This window comes from Polypterus senegalus, chromosome 2 (assembly GCF_016835505.1).
Source record: "Polypterus senegalus isolate Bchr_013 chromosome 2, ASM1683550v1, whole genome shotgun sequence".
NCBI lineage: Eukaryota > Metazoa > Chordata > Cladistia > Polypteriformes > Polypteridae > Polypterus > Polypterus senegalus.
The window spans coordinates 144,945,534-144,963,208 of record NC_053155.1 but is presented as its reverse complement, the minus strand read 5'-3'; the positions used below and the strand labels follow the sequence as shown (position 1 = coordinate 144,963,208).

The 17,675-nt window shown below is 36.4% G+C and overlaps 1 protein-coding gene across 2 annotated transcripts in view; it reads left to right on the top strand.

Annotated features, from left to right (window-relative positions):
* Positions 1–17,675, top strand: part of asmtl (acetylserotonin O-methyltransferase-like) — a 132,137-nt gene that overhangs the window by 26,214 nt on the left and 88,248 nt on the right. For both annotated transcript variants that reach the window (XM_039744760.1, XM_039744759.1), the window contains one exon: positions 3,397–3,461. In XM_039744760.1, the coding sequence (XP_039600694.1) occupies positions 3,397–3,461 (65 nt within the window). The remainder of the gene's footprint in view (positions 1–3,396; positions 3,462–17,675) is intronic.

Here is a 17,675-nt window from a genome sequence, read left to right as displayed (position 1 = left end):
TGGAGCACATGCATCGAAGCTTCTCAGCTGTGCTTGTGCCAAGAAAAGGAAACATTTTAAAAATAACGTAACACGATTGTCAATGTAACCTTTTGTAAGTAGTGCCTGGAGGATTCAGTGTGGAGAAACTCTACAGACAGCGTGTGTATTAACTTGTGGATTTTTCGGTGAGTATTTGGTGGCAGCGTCACAAAGTCGCTTCTGTAAGACTGCGTTAGCTGCGGAGCTCAGCTCAGAGCGAAATGAGGTGAATGGGAGTGGAGATGATGACGTGACTCCCCCACCCGCCTTAACTGTCAATCCCCCACAAAGTCTCTTGGAATTTGCATAAGCACAGCCCTTCACCTGCAATTTTAACTTAGTTACAAAGTGATCAAAACTCTTGTTTATATCCTGCGTTCTCTCATTAAACTTGTATCCCATATTACCTGTGGGCATGACAAACGCCAGCAGTAGCCTGTCTATGAACTTAATTTAAACTTTAGGTTTACACCATGCTTTGTTTCCGAAGTAGCAGCACTCATGAATATGGTTGTTTATGTCACTCGCTCGCTTCTTATTGTTTCGCTGCCTTCTAAATTATATAATGCATGTTTTCTTCAGCGCTTTTTGGAGCTTGTTTTCTACGTACTGCGTTGACAGTCAGTTCACGTGATTATGTGGGAGGTGTGATGATGTCACACGAAACTCCACCCCCCACGGCTTTTGAGCTCAACTCTATTACAGTATATGGAGAAAAATAGCTTCCACTTATGACCATTATGCGTAGAATTTCGAAATGAAACCTGCCCAAATTTTGTAAGTAAACTGTAAGGAATGAGCCTGCCAAATTTCAGCCTTTGACCTACACGGGAAGTTGGAGAATTAGTGATGAGTGAGTGAGTGAGTGAGTCAGTGAGGGCTTTGCCTTTTATTAGTATAGATATATATATATATATATATATATATATATATATATATATATATATATATGGTTATTGGGTGTAAAGTCTTGTTTATTATGAATAAGTTCTTCTTAAGTTTGCATATGCTGGATTTACATCCAAGTGTCTGTTGATGGCGTTCTCATTTGATAACCAGGATTCAGCCAGCTCTCTGGCACTTTTATTATTGGCTTTAAATTTTACTTGTACATCGTCCCAGTTAAATGTATATCCTGTTGATTTAGTGTGCGTATAGATCAATGATAGTGAGTCCTTTCTTCTGACAGTGTTGCAGTGTTCCTGTATACGTGTTGCGATTCTTTTTGAAGTTTGTCCAATGTATTCCGCTGAGCACGAACTGCATGGAATGCTGTACACGCGCATTGATCTATATGTGTGTGTGTAAGGAATAAGAAAAAAGTTAACTTGTACCAGATTGATTGGCGATGGAGAGGGAGCCCTTCTCTATTTCCTCCTCAAGCAGAGAGAGTAGAATTCCAGTTCTTTACTCTTTACTCCATACACCTGGGTTCACAATAAACCCTAATCCTGTATGCGTTACCTTTGATGGGACATTGCTGCCTAGTGAATAACCTATTGTCTTAACTATTGTGCTTACATAGTGTTTTATCTTGTTTAACTTGATGCATTATAACCCACTTAATATAGTACAGTAATGTGGAATAAAAACTTGGGAAAGAAGAAAAATGAACTGATTTAAGAACTTGGGATAATTCAGTTTATGCACTATGAAATGCTACATTTCTCTTTGCCTTTATTTATGGCACTAGCTATTTGATTAAAATTTACTAAGCCTGTTTTCTTGCTTGAACATTAGTCTGTATTTTATCACTGAGGGCTAAAAACTGAGTTCTTTACTCACCTAGGTCAGTCAATAAAGAAGCTACAGCGACAGTCATACCTAGGAGAAATCTTAAGGTAGCAGGCTATAGTCCTGGATACAAGTATATTGCAGGTGTGACATGTGTACTGTATGGTATTTTAAAAGGTAGGTAAGTGTAAGAACAAACAAACAGTAAAGGTGTTCCCAAGCACCTTTCCCACAATAAGACATTTGTCACTACAGTTGAGGACATCCTTTGATTTTATAGTGCAACAAAACAAGCACAATTCGGGAAAAAAATATTGTGTTTAATTAAAAGAAAAAAAACAAACTCATTTAGTAAGGAAAATTTAAAATGTCATTTAGAGTTTGAAAGACATTTATTAATTTGTCCTAAATTAATCGAGCTTGCTATTGCTAACCTTTTGGATAGTTCAGATTTTCTTTGTGTGATAACATCAAAACATACTGTTACTGACATTACATCTGTATTTGTTCTTTAGTTGTGTAGTTGATGTGGAGTATGATTTATTTAAGTAAAATGTAATACTGCAAGTCTTACATATTTGTAATTTACACCTTTTAATGTGCTGCTTTACAGTATATGCATATTGTTTTAGGTCTAAAGTTAGTATAATCTAAGAGGATTTTCTATTATAATCGGCTCAAAATACTGGGAGCAACTGAACATAGATAATATTCTTGTATTGTTTAGTACAGGTTAGATTGTATTTCATTTCCATAGGTCAGGAAAACTTCACTGTGTGTTAATCATTTAAGCAGCTTCTAGAAAGCTTAAACCAATTGTCTTCTCATGTTTATAAGACTTTACAGTTACTTTTGCCTGGAACATGTTTGTTACATGCTAATTGTGATCCGACAGCAGCCATAGGTAGTGCAAAATCTATATCAGCTGCAATATCTTTAATTTTTTTATAGGCTTTGCCTTTTCTAAAATAAAATTGTAGGCATCAACTATGTAATAGAATATGTTTTACAAAAAGTTATTTTTAACAAGTTATTTTCAACAGTTATGAAGTGCTTCTTCCCTAGCATCATTATAATTAAATATATGTTTTGCCATGCATTTTGTATTTTTGTTTCTAGCAGTGTTCAAATTGCAAAATGGCTACTAGATTGTAACATCATAGTTACCACAAATAACAAGATACTGAAAGATAACTGAGAAAACTTCAAATATGTTTATGTTGATGTTGTGATAAGCTGGTGGCACCTTATCTGTCTCCCAATAGTACCTTTGCTTGTTAAGAATTTTACCAAAATATTTACATTACTAGAATGATTTTTTAAAGAAGTAAATGGCAGTGAACAAACTGGTTGATGTAGTCCACTAATTTAAAGATTTTCTTAAATTATACTGTGCTACAATTCTGTTCTTATTTACAGTAATGGGGTTGGAAGTGTCTTAGTATAGAATATAGACCACAACAGTATTAACTATCATGGAATTCACAACAAAGAAAGGAGTCATCTGACTGAAAGGTACAAAATTCTCTGGAACAACCAGTTTACTTATGAAATAAAGCACTTTTATTATTACAAATCTATTTTTTCTTTAAATTATTTGTCTTTTTTAATTTAAGCTAATTGTTTCCCTTTTTTTCTTAGGCTAAGTGGAAAAGAGCACAGTGTCTACACAGGAGTTGCAATAATTCACTGTAGCTGTCAATCTGGTATGTGATTTTCTTTTTCTTTATGTATACGTAAAATGTAACAATGTCTACTGGTTAATTTTGTATACTGTATACTATAGCTTTCTAAATAGATGTTGTATTTATCTTTCCTGATATATTTACTCTAAAACAAAACCTTGCTATAATCTTACATCCTTTAATTTGTTTTTCAGTTTGGAACTACTTAATAAAAAGTTAGTCAACAAATGCCTAAAGCAGCGGTTCTCAGTCTGTGGTTTAAGGGCAATATGCAGCCCATCTTACTTGCATTTGTCATTTTTCCACATGTTTATTGGGTGTTTCACAGTGCAATACACATAAAACTCCTAATCGTCTTGTAATGTATATCTCTGTCAAATATGTTTGTTAGAAAATTTTATGGTGCTTTGTGTGTACTTGTAATTGTATCTTTTTCTTTTAACTGAATACAATTAGCAATTGGGCCATGCAAAGTAGGAGTGATGACAGCAATCAAGAGGATGTGTGTTTTAAATCTAAAAGTCAGAAAATTAAACAATGAAGCAAGCTACATGCAAAATGTTAATTGTGTTAAGGCAATTAATTTGCAACCACTCCACTTATTTGCTCTGAGAATTTGATAACCATCCTCTTGTCGAACCAATACTCTTTTGCTTTTGCAACTCTAAATCAGTAAAAAATGTAATATGTTGTGATTTCATACAATTTCAAATTTTGCATGATTCCACGTTTTTATGTACACTGTGCAGCGGTTGTATGCAAGGTTATTATAGATTTGCCTTTTTGTATTTTTTATTTCTATATTTTTTCTGACCTTGCTTGGAAATTCAGTTTAGTTTTAGTTTTTCTTCATCGTGTATTTTTAGTTTTAATTTAGATTTTATTTCACAAAGACATTTCCATTTTATTTTTATATCTGTTTGTTTCAGTTTTAGTAATTATGCCATGGAACTCCTGCAGAGTTTAGTTTTGTGTCACAATCAGACAGTGTACACTTAACGGATTTGGATATGAGTTTAATGTTAGTGGAAGCTTACTACACTACTTGGTTTACTATCTGTTTTTGTCTGATAAAAACAAGCATAATCAAAACCAGATACTGAATATGAACAATTTTACACAATTTTTATAATTTTGGAAAATATTTTCTATGTCATTTGTGCTGAACAGATGTGCGCTGACTGTTGGCACTTTTTATCTTTTTCTTTTATTGCCCAGAATGGGGCAATTTGTAATGAAATTTAGGTGAATTTTAAGGCTTGAGGGTTTTTTTTACTCAAAATGTCTAAAGCACACAACATATCTCACTCCAAGACAAAGTGCTTAAATTGAATGCCATATTGGGCTTTTTTATTTTCTATCAGCAACACTGATCTTAGGCACATATAATTTTTAGGCAGAATTTTGCTACCTGCAGGCCTGAAAAGATACCAAAAATCATAAAACAGAATCTACTGTGTTCTGACAGGTGTGATCATGAAAATCATGAGGACTTAGGGAGAACAGGGGTCTTGTGCTTGAATCAGTGTTCAGACCCCGCATAGCTTTGACTTAAATAGCCCACCATATGAACAGTAAACCTTAATGAGCAGAGTATGAGCATGTAATAGGAGTATGAACAGACACAAAACAACAGAGACAGCATGTGAGATTAAGAACAATACATACGTTACTATCTAAACCTGTTTTTCAGAGTAGGATGACAGGAAACCTGGAGCCTACCCCAGCAGGTTTGGATGCAAGACAGGAAAAATCCCTGGTATGCAATATGTATGATATGGCTGATGTTAAGAACAAAAAGATTATGGTTTTTCAACTATCTGTTTTGAGATAGAGGAAACATTGAAAAAAGGGGGACAAATATTTTAAAAAATAATTCTGCTACTGGATGATTTTCTCAATATCATGTATTCTGTGTTGTGAATATGAACGAAAAAAGATTAATAAATCTAGAATAAATACAAAAACACATTAATATGTTTAGTTTTTCATCACTTGGCAGACACTTTTCGCCTACCTACCTGTAGTTCAGTAGAGATGTTGCCAACTCGGGATTTTTGCAAAGTTTGTATTGCTTCGTTGTTAAACAATGTTTTTAAAGCAAAAGTGATTAGGTCATCATACAGTACAAGATCAGCATATTGTTACTGACCAGTCAGTCTCTCGATCAGTGCCATTTTATTTTCAAAAACTAGACTTTTCCCCCAGACTTTTTCATATACTCAGATATGAGGATGGATATTTGAGGAGTAAACTGTAAGACAATGATTATATTTTTATATTATGTACATTAAAGAACCATCAACAACAAATCAAGTTAATAATATATTGAACAATTATTATAAAATTAAAGTTGAATAAATTATACTCTGCAGCTGCATGAATTAAAAAAAAAAAAAAATCAACTATGCGTTCAGGTAAAATCTCATCAAAATCTCAAAGTCAAATTTTTTCATGATTACTATACTTTTTCTATGCAGGTAGTCCCCAGGTTACAGACATCCAACCTACAACTTACAAGCGGGGCCGCAGGTGCGACGCATGCGCCTCAGTAACTGCCACTTCATTATCTTTGGCCTGGGGACGCTGCAAGCAGTGGCTGGACAGAGACTGGAGGGGGGTGATTTCGCTGCTCGCGCAGTGTAGTGTCCTTCGGGCGGCTCCCAGCGCCAAGCGGTTTCACTGCCTTCCCACCGCACATGGCTGCCCCGTTCATTCTCATTGGGCGGCTGGTAATGCTGCAAGCACTGACCCGATTGTGGCTGAACATAGACCATTAAGGGTGAACGGGGTAGCATTGTAGTGTGCCTCGGATGGCTGCCTGTTGAATGGGGGCTGTGGTGAGTGATTCACTACTCGCCTTTGGCCGCACTGTGTTCGTTCTCGGTAGGCAGAGGCTGCAGGAAGCATACTGTAGTGGAGGTGACTGTGAGGTGGGCTGGTGATGAACCGCCCCTCGCAGCCCCCATTCATTCTCAATAGCAAGCCTACTTGTTCTGTTACGTAAATAGCAGGAAGTTGTCTCTTGTCAGCACATCAGACGTGTTGACGACTGGTGCCTTCCTTTTGTGATAACGTGTACAGTGCTGTGCAGAAGAGCTTATCTTAACGTTTTGTCTTCACCCTTCAAGAATGTCTCTGAAACACAAATCTGATGCAAGTGCTGGTGATATAGTGAAGAAGAGAAAAAGCATCACCATTGAAAATAAAGTAGAAATAATAAAAAGGTCAGAGAGAGGTGAAACTCCATCATTCATTGGCAGAGCACTTGGTTACAGTCGGTCAACAATAGCATTTATTAAAATAATGTACCTGTTCTGACTTACATACAAATTCAACTTAAGTACAAACCTACAGTCCCTATCTCGTACATAACCTGGGGACTGCCTGTACTAAAGTAAAAACGATTTATCCTTGTGCGAAGTGGCAGATGAAGTACTGTCAACAAAAAGCAGTCACCTGGGAAATAAACAGGAACATTACTAGTGATTTTTCTGTCCATATGGTAAAGGTTTTGTTGATCAGCACATTCTGATTTCAGCCGTTTGAATTGCATCTTGATATACAACAAGCGCAAAGATAGGTGGCACATAAATCTTTTTTTATTTCACATGCTTTACGTGCCCGTATTCAGTTTGTTCTGTTGGCGCAAATGCTGTGTGGATACTTGCCCTTCGTCACAGCCACTGTTCACTAGATGAATATATGCGGGTGGCTCGTGGTGGATGACTTTCTGTTTTAGAGTTAAAAGTTACAAGGGTTAAAGATGAACAGCAAGAATATTCATTCAAAAACGAAAACTAAAAATATTTTTAGTAAATTATTATTTTATTTCAGTTAGTCTTTCCAGCTACTTTAATAGTTTCGTTTAGTTTTAGTTTTTCATTTCGGTTTTGTTAATTGTTTTATTTCAGTTTACGAAAATGTCTTTTTAATAATAGTTTGTTTCAATTTTAGTTTTCGTTAACTATAATAATCTTGGTTGTATGAGAGTGTTTTGTTGTGTAGGGTCTTCTGGTGACCCAATTTTCCTGTTTAATACTCTTCATTGTATAGACTTTACCAAAATGCATCAAAACCCATACACTTGCCACTCTGTGGTCAGATACACTACTTAAGTTCAGCACTTCCTCCCCCTTTTTCTACTTTATCTATAACCTCAGACAGAGTGAAAAACATGCAGGAGAAAGAGCTATATGTTTAACTATGTATCATAGTTAAGACATTTTATTATAACCAGTGGGTGCCATACAAGAAAATGGAATGGGGCTTTTAAACCAGGACCATTCAACCGGAAAATGCTAGATGTGTGGCTTTGGGTGGCACAGTAGCTTACGTAGCTTACTGCATTTGATTCTTCCTGGTCAGCTTATCACCATCTTTTTCAAGAAAGCCCAAGCAGCTTGCTTTCTTCAGGTCATCATCTGATCTGCTTTCATCAGAATGCGACATGGCAGAAAGAGCATATCTTTGCCAGCCTCTCTGTTTATTGTCCCTGTGTAGCTCCTGACAAACACACCTGCTTAGCCCATTCATCTATTGAATTACAAATCTTCCACCAGTTGTTTTGTTATGGCAATTTATGGCTTTCCTGCAGAGGATGGCTTATAGGCTCATGTAAGTCCAAGCACAGTCATCCTTGCCAAACTGGTGTGATACATTCTTCATCCCCTCCTTGCCATAAATTTCACATCTTGGGTACATCCTAAAGACTGGATTGGGGGAGAGATGGTTAGGCAAACATCTAAGAAAAGCACTGTTATTCTCATCAAAAAAGTAAAACATGCCTGGTGAAGCACTATCTAATTTTACATTTGCTTTGTCTAGCTTACAAATAAAGACATACATAATATTTGTCAAAGTATATGCAACATATCACACCACCACAGACAGTTTGCAAGTTGTTGTACCATGTCCCTACACTTTCTTAACTATATTCTTCATGCTAATTCTAAAAAGGTATTTCAGCTTCTCTTAGTTCAGTGCTCTTCTGTATTTGTGCATTTTTAATAAAGATTTGATCTTAAAAAATTGTTACTCTAATACTAATATCATTTGTTACTCTGTCATTACCTGGTTAATATATATGTTCTGTTTTATGGGGTACCCTAACATGTAGTGTCCTTTACAAGGAAGCATGCTGGTTCTTTAACGTGCAGCCCACTTGTTGACAGTTAGTGCAGCCTCCCTCAGTTAATAAAAGGTTGAGTGCCAACTCCCGATCTAAATAAAAAAAAGTAGTTGTAGTAATAATAGTAGCATTTTCAGTAACACTAAGACAAATGATACATTACTGTACTTCAAGAAATGTATCCTTTGAATTTCTTTAATGTTCATAGAACTGTATTGTTTTTGTGTAAAGAAACCCGTGAAATACTTCTAAATACCTCTGTTTTATCTTTTTAAGTTTACTTCTTATTTCTCTTCATGTATTCCCATTTATTTGTGGGGTTAATGTGCTTAATCAGTCTTCTCCATATAGCTTGGTCCTGCACAGTTCGGTCTCCTCCCCAATCAGACACTTTTTCTTCAAATCTTCTTTTATTCTATCCATTCATCTCCTCTTTGGACTCTCTCACATTCTTATACCCTGTAATTCCTTTCCCAACACTCTTGAGCCCACATATTCATTGTCTGTCCTCGTTACATATCCATACCACTTCCTCACTCCAGTCATGCATATACTGGACAATCCTCACATACTTCTCTGGTACTCATTTCTCTCTCATGCACCTCCAGACCCCTTGACGTGGGACTTTATCATAAGCCTTCTCCTATTCAATGAACAGTATATGATTTTTTGTTTTTTTTTGCTTCACTATGAGCTGTCTCAGTGCAAAGACTACATCAGTTGTTCTTGTTTCTGGCATAAAACCAAACTTCTCCTCCCCTGTGGTGGTCTTTTCCCTAAGCCACCTCTCAATAAAGCTCAATGTCCTTCACTATCTTAAAATGAAGTGACATACAAATCACATGATATACATACCCAGTTATTAATGAAAAGAAACAAAACACAAATATGCAAAAAAAACATACTCTGTTTATGGTTATCTAAAAAATGTTAATAAAAGTTGTAGAATTGTGTATGCCTTTTAATGCTTTTGCATTTTTCACATTATGATATCCTTATGTAGTAAGTTTAAGTACAAAGTTCTGGTTAATTTTTGTAAAATATTACATTAACTGGAACAGAGTTAAGCAATTTCATTATTTGTGTAGAAATCTGTTTCAATAACAATATGTCATAATAAAATGACTAAAGACATTTAAACACATATTCAAAACGTTAAAACATTCAGTGTATATCATAATGCTTATAAAACTATCCATTTAAAGATTTTTGTACCCCTTTAAGCCCAGTAGAGGCAACTTGGAGTCTGGACCAGTTCTGACACACACTACAATAACTGAGTTTTTTACCGAATGACATTTTTTTTTATTCTACATTGCAATGTAGATTTGTGTTTCCATTTCCTAGAGCTGTTTTCCTGTCCCTCCTTGGGATGGATTGGGCCCTTTCATAAGGTCCTGTGCCTCCTATGCAGTATATAGAGGATACACTGTATTCCCAGTACTGAGCTGAGTAGTGCCTGTTGGTCAATTAATAATACATGGTATTCTGACCAAAAAGAAAATATGATTAGAATCTTGACCATTAACTGTGAATAAATACAGAGAAAGTTAAAAAAAATAGTTTTAATAATTTTGGTAAAATACACTCTAAAATAACAATGTTATAAATTATTTTATTATATAATATAGAGACAGAATCACACCGCTCCTATAATTAATAAAGTCATATGTTTATTTGTTTTCCTGGGTGTCAATGGAAACAACTGACTAGATCAGATAAGATTTGTTCAGAGCACTTAGATGTTATCACTGCCTGTTTTTGTTGTTTCTGCCAAGAGAGGAGGGCTTACTCGATATACTGCTATGACCTTGATTGAATGATGCTAATACTATGAATTGCAACAACTGCTGCATAACTTGACTTACTTGTGAAATTTGTTTGGCAGGTATTGTATAAACTAGAACATAATTTTTCCAAATCATTGTGAAAAATTGTGATTTCCCAGGAATTAAAAATATTATGATTAATTTTTCATAATTTTGTTTCTGTACCACCACCACAATGAATTTGAAATGAATAACTCCTTATTTGATTGAAGTGTTGTCTTTCAGCTTTAATTCAAGGGTTTTAACAAAAATATTGTATGAGCTGTTTAGGCCAGTTTACTAAAGCTGTCTTCAGGTGCTACTTGTTCATTAGAGTTTCAGCCTTCAGTTTTTTCTTCAGCAAGTGAAATGCATATTCAGTTAGGTTGGGGTGAGTTCATTGACTTATCCATTGAAGAATATTCCACTTCTTTGCCTTGAAAAGCAGTTGATTTGCTTTCGCGGTATGATTTGGCTCATTGTCCAGCTGTACCATGAAGCTACGTTCTATCAGTTTTGCAACATTTGTCTGAATCTGAGAAGATAGTATAGCCCTGTACACTTCAAAATTCATACTTCTACTTCTTTCAGCAATCATATCATTAATTAACACTATGACCCACTTCCATTGGCAGCCATGCATGCCCATGCTATTGCACTGCCTCTACCATGTTTCACAGATGATGTGGTATGCTTCAGATCATGAGCCATTCCTTCCATTCTACATATTCTTCTCTATCCCATCATTCTGGTCCATAGTGATCTTAGTTTCCTTTGACCAAGAAAAACTGTTGAGAACTGGAGTGGGGTTTAAAAAATGTTTTCTGACAGTCTAATCTGTCCTTCCTATGCTCAAGGCTTACCATTTGTTTGCACCTTTTAGTATACTCTCTGTATTTACTTTAATGAGTTCTTCTCTTGATTGTTGACTCTGGCAATGATTATCCTACCTCCCGGAGGTGTTCTTGGCTTGGCTGAATGTTGTAAAGATGTTTTTCTTTACCCTTTCCTTCACCAAGGAAAGAAATCTGCAATTATTCAGCACAGTTGTCTTCCATGGTTTCTCAGTCTTTAAAACGTTACTCTTTTAATGCAGTGAATATGTTTACCTTCAAACTTGCCTTCAAATGGTTGTGTCAGAAACAATAAATATCTGTGGTGATAGCGCCAGTTGCTCTATTTATTCAGTAAATCGTTTCTTCATTTTCTTGGTGGCCATATAGTATCTGACCAAAGATAGTTTTTTAGTTCCATTGTGTGCTAGCAAAATGTTATTGCAGAAGGATAGAATTCATGCAAATACATGGTTGATATTTTCATGAACTGATCTGACATATTGACTCTTTCTTATTAAAGATGCATCTTAATTCAAAATGCTTTATGATACATTTAGAAAACAAAACCTTTCAAATTATAGTGCAGTATATAGTTTACTTTGTTGCTCGGTAACTTGTTGTAATATTGAAGCAGTTTTGAATTATGTATCTGGCTAGTGGTTCTCAGCCAGTCACCTAAAATGCAAATGTGTAGTTTTCAGCAGTTTTGATCACAGTGCTGAAACTTCATGAAATCAAAAATGTTGGGTGCTAATTAATATAATTCATATACACTGTATTAATTTAGAGTTTTCATTTAATTGCCTCATAACACATTTTGTAATTTATCTATAATAACTGAAGGTATATGGCACAATCTATGCATATGAGGGAACTGCTGAAACTGTTAAATAATATGATTTTTTCTGTTATGCATCTTGCCATCTTCTAAGCTGTTGAATAATATTCTGTAGGTATTCATGCTTTCTCAAACGTCATCAAACAGCATAGTCCCTTTGAAAGATAATTGGAAATGTCTTTTTGTTTTTAAGCAGTTAACTAGTGAAAATCTCAAGTAATATAAGAAGTGATTTATAAAAATGGAACTCTAATTCTGAAAGAATTCTTCATACATATATATAATTTTTTTTAATCTCTATCTAAAAGTGTTCTGGACCTACTCATCATAAGCCTTCTAAACTTTCCTTCCAAGATGATTTATGGGAACATGCAAAGTGTGTATATCTCTCTATTATAAAAAGAAATCCTGGAATGCAAAAGCAAGGCGACAATACGTGATTTTCTCGGAAGTTCTCAAAAGACATTTAAAAGACCCACAAGACAAAAGAGACTTGCCACGGAGCGTCTCGCGGGGACCGTAAACATGAGACTTGGTGCCAAGAGACTGTCCCAGGGCTGTCTCGCGGGGACGGGGAACGTGAGATTCTTGCAAGACACGCCCTACTTACAACAGATATCATATAAGAGCACATCCATCAAAAAACAGCTAGTCGTGTAAAAGCACGTAATGCACACACATCATGTGCTCTCAACACATATAAAGCATATAAGGACAACACAGAGAATAGACACCCAAAGGCGTTGGAGAGAAAAAAAGGCAGATAAGAGATTATGAAAGCAGTATAATTCGAAAGGCCCAAACAAACGATGGCGCGATACACATGCAGAGAAAGGTACAGAATATGAAACCAGTAAAATTCTAAAGTATTGCAGTGTCCCAGCCAGGTTGCGGCCTTTTTGGTTTTAAGTGACTGTTCGGTCCGATTGAGGGAGGGTGGAGCACAGCTCAGAAGACTGATAGTGGGGTTATTGATTGATGTGGTAAGGGTGGGCGAGACGCAGGGGATGAGGGATTGGAGAGGGTGCTAGAAAGTTGTGTTTGGGGTTACGAAGTCAGCGATTGTTCAAGTAAAACTTTTGTGACACTTTATCATGTCAGTCACTACAGTATCATAAAAAAGATCACTTTACTGCAAAACAAAAGATGATTAATCATCGGAACCAGGTGTAATTGAAAAAAGAGCAGGACAAATCGAGGTCAGAAATAAAAGGCAAAGAGTAGAGTTTTTTCGCATTTGCATCATTCTTATGCACAAAACGTGGATTTACACAATAATAGACCATACGCTATGAGAAACTGTGGTTCCGCAACAGTTAAAGGAAGGACAAGTTGAATTTCAAAGAATACACAATTCGGTCAGGTGAATATTTATGATCACGGAGAAGCTATGCAAATTTTAGAAAGGTAATGTATATATTCCACGAATAACATTACACACCAATAGAGATTGTGATATGCCATTCGTATTAAAATGTTTACTGTTTACTGTGAGAATAACTTTTGCTGTGACAATCAATAAATCACAGGGACAAGCATTAGAAAAATTCAGATTATTTATTAGAGAAACAGAAACAATATTCACTCACGGGCAGTTATACGTTGCATTGTCACAATGTGTCTCCAAAAAATATTGTTTTTAATGAAGCTTTAAAGTAAAAGTGCAAATAATGAAATTGAAACAATTCCAAAGAAAAAAAATTTCAATTGTATATCTGATTATCCAAGCACAGGGGTTGGTGAGCGAAGTCCTATAATAAATAATAAATATTATCTATATGAGCTATATTGGTTTTATTTTGTTTTTTCAAATGAAACAATAAAACAAACTTACTTCAACAATATTGATTTTATAAGAGTATTTTTTTATTTTCTATTTTCAAATACAGGAAAGAAAAAAAATGTGATTATTATCATTTTCATAATTTAAGGTTTCCTTTTCAGGCTTTCAACTACAGAATATTTTATTTGGTAATGATTTTATTCAGTGTACAGTGCAAATGTTGACTCTTTGGAAGATGCTCAATATTACTGTAATGGGGGTACGAGAGATGGAGGAATAAAATTAGCATCTCTGAACTGATTGCTGGTGAGTTGCCTTATAAAGGACAGTTTGGCTTTTTCAGCAGAGTGCTGTTTCTGCCATGCCACTCATGTCTAAATCGGTGCCACACACTCCTAGTTGCATTGTCCCTTTGTAACCTCATACACGCTGCCTCACTATGCAGGTCAGAGGCAACCCGCATGTCGCTGTTTTCCCAACTCTGTGAGTAAACCCAAGCTCAGGGTCCAAATCCAAGACTCACTGGCAGCCAAGTGTGTGGTCCAATGGGCTATGCACCTGGTACATGTGATCAAAGATCTGTGGAGGGTGAAGATCTTTACACATTGAAGGTTGAGGCTTCAAAATTGCTGATGCTTTAGTTAGAATTATATGAAGCTGTTCCTTCTTTTTCTTTGCATTATCAGTCACATTTTGCAGTGGTAGGGGTAGGTGAGAGGCTACAGCAGGGTATGCCTACACATCACTTCATATGTGTGGATTCAGCATAGGTTTTGCTTTTTGGAACATTCTGGTTTTTTTGTTTTTGTTTTTTAATAAGAGGGATGTTGTGTGATTTATGGTAAACCAGCCGTAAACCAAGGATGTTATAACCTTATCAATATCTTCTAAACTGGCACAGTGTACTTAATGACCAAGTACAATCTCTTTTATCTTCCAAGTGTTCTCCACTGTTTTACAGATTGCTGTATACCCTTGCAGGCCAACACCCATGCTGTGCTTAGCAATCTTTAAAACATTACTGCGGAATATGACCATATGTATCCTGAGTGATTATTTACTGTTGCTATGTGTTTTATCTTGGTAGAGTAATATATATTGCTCTACTTTCCCCTATTATATTATTAATATGTAGCCTTAGAATGCCTAATCTTACAGACTTACCACTGTATATAACTTATCCCCACCTTCCCTTCTATATCTATAACCTCAGGCAATTAGATGTAGTAAAAAGACAAGCAGGAGTTAAGTTACACATAAAATAATGTATTACTGATAATATTCATAAATAATAACAAAATACAAAGTACATTTGAATATTGGCGACCATACAACCTGATAAAATGGTGGTGTGTAATTCAGGTGGCACACAGACTTGCAGTTACTTGAAATGTCTCTAGTTAAGGCATCGTTGGTGCTCAGCTTTCAGCCACATGTCTGTTCAATATGTCTGCTGAGCTGTGCTCTTTATGGTGTTGTCTTCATCATCACAGGTTAGCAAGAGAAATGCTTCTTCATCATATGTTGGTTAGAGAGAGAGAATGTGGTTGAGCAAGTACATTTACAGTGGTGTGAAAAACTATTTGCCCCCTTCCTGATTTCTTATTCTTTTGCATGTTTGTCACACAAAATGTTTCTGATCATCAAACACATTTAACCATTAGTCAAATATAACACAAGTAAACACAAAATGCAGTTTTTAAATGATGGTTTTATTATTTAGGAGAAAAAAATCCAAACCTACATGGCCCTGTGTGAAAAAGTAATTGCCCCCTGAACCTAATAACTGGTTGGGCCACCCTTAGCAGCAATAACTGCAATCAAGCGCTTATGCGATAACTTGCAATGAGTCTTTTACAGCGCTCTGGAGGAATTTTGGCCCACTCATCTTTGCAGAATTGTTGTAATCCAGCTTTATTTGAGGGTTTTCTAGCATGAACCGCCTTTTTAAGGTCATGCCATAGCATCTCAATTGGATTCAGGTCAAGACTTTGACTAGGCCACTCCAAAGTCTTCATTTTGTTTTTCTTCAGCCATTCAGAGGTGGATTTGCTGGTGTGTTTTGGGTCATTGTCCTGTTGCAGCACCCAAGATCGCTTCAGCTTGAGTTGACGAACAGATGGCCGGACATTCTCCTTCAGGATTTTTTGGTAGACAGTAGAATTCATGGTTCCATCTATCACAGCAAGCCTTCCAGGTCCTGAAGCAGCAAAACAACCCCAGACCATCACACTACCACCACCATATTTTACTGTTGGTATGATGTTCTTTTCTGAAATGCTGTGTTCCTTTTACGCCAGATGTAACGGACATTTGCCTTCCAAAAGTTCAACTTTTGTCTCATCATTCCACAAGGTATTTTCAAGTCTTGGCAATCATTGAGATGTTTCTTAGCAAAATTGAAACGAGCCCTAATGTTCTTTTTGCTTAACAGTGGTTTGCGTCTTGGAAATCTGCCATGCAGGCCATTTTTGCCCAGTCTCTTTCTTATGGTGGAGTCGTGAACACTGACCTTAATTGAGGCAAGTGAGACCTCAGTTCTTTAGACGTTGTCCTGGGGTCTTTTGTGGCCTCTTGGATGAGTCGTCTCTGCGCTCTTGGGGTAATTTTGGTTGGCCGGCCACTCCTGGGAAGGTTCACCACTGTTCCATGTTTTTGCCATTTGTGGATAATGGCTCTCACTGTGGTTCGCTGGAGTCCCATAGCTTTAGAAATGGCTTTATAACCTTTACCAGACTGATAGATCTCAATTACTTCTGTTCTCATTTGTTCCTGAATTTCTTTGGATCTTGGCATGATGTCTAGCTTTTGAGGTGCTTTTGGTCTACTTCTCTGTGTCAGGCAGCTCCTATTTAAGTGATTTCGTGATTGAAACAGGTGTGGCAGTAATCAGGCCAGGGGGTGGCTACGGAAATTGAACTCCGTGGTGATACACCACAGTTAGGTTCTTTTTTAACAAGGGGCAATTACTTTTTCACACAGGGCCATGTAGGTTTGGATTTTTTCTACCTAAATAATAAAAACCATCATTTAAAAACTGCATTTTGTGTTTACTTGTGTTATATTTGACTAATGGTTAAATATGTTTGATGATCAGAAACATTTTGTGTGACAAACATGCAAAAGAATAAGAAATCAGGAAAGGGGCAAATAGTTTTTCACACCACTGTATAGATGTTCTCTTCAATTCCTAGAACCAATAGGACATCATGGTACTTAAAGGCCTCTGAGACAAGCCAATTCCAAACGGCCATATCTCAGACCATATGTTAAGCTAACCTGGCTTTGTGTGGGGGATCAAACTGGTTTAAGACACATCCCCCAAATCCTGTCAAAAAAATTACAAAGAGACTGTTGTAAAAAGGGGTTGGGAATGGGGTTGTGCAAACACAAATACCTCTCACCACTTGGTTTGCCTAAATTATAAATAAAGACATACAAAACATTTATCAAGTTAGATGCAAAATCCCACATCACAACACTATGGAATACTTTACCAAACAGATTTAAGAGATAATTCTGCCCCACCAAGGGTGCTAAAACTTTAGATCAACATTTTACCCAGAGACAAGCAGAGACAGAAGCAGGCAGAACTATTAAATGAAGTACTGCAATTATGGAATAAATAGAATAAGATTAGTGATTTAGAAGTATGCAAGAAATGCAGATATGACTGCGGGCATCCTTACTAGGTCCATGCCAGCTGAGCACCACCAGCTGTCATACTGGGGAGGAACTGCCTTGGATGCACCAACTCCCCCACATTATCCATTCATTTATCCCCGCTTTAGTTGCATCTTGGCTGGGTATGCCTCCTTCCACACCATCCTTCCTTTATG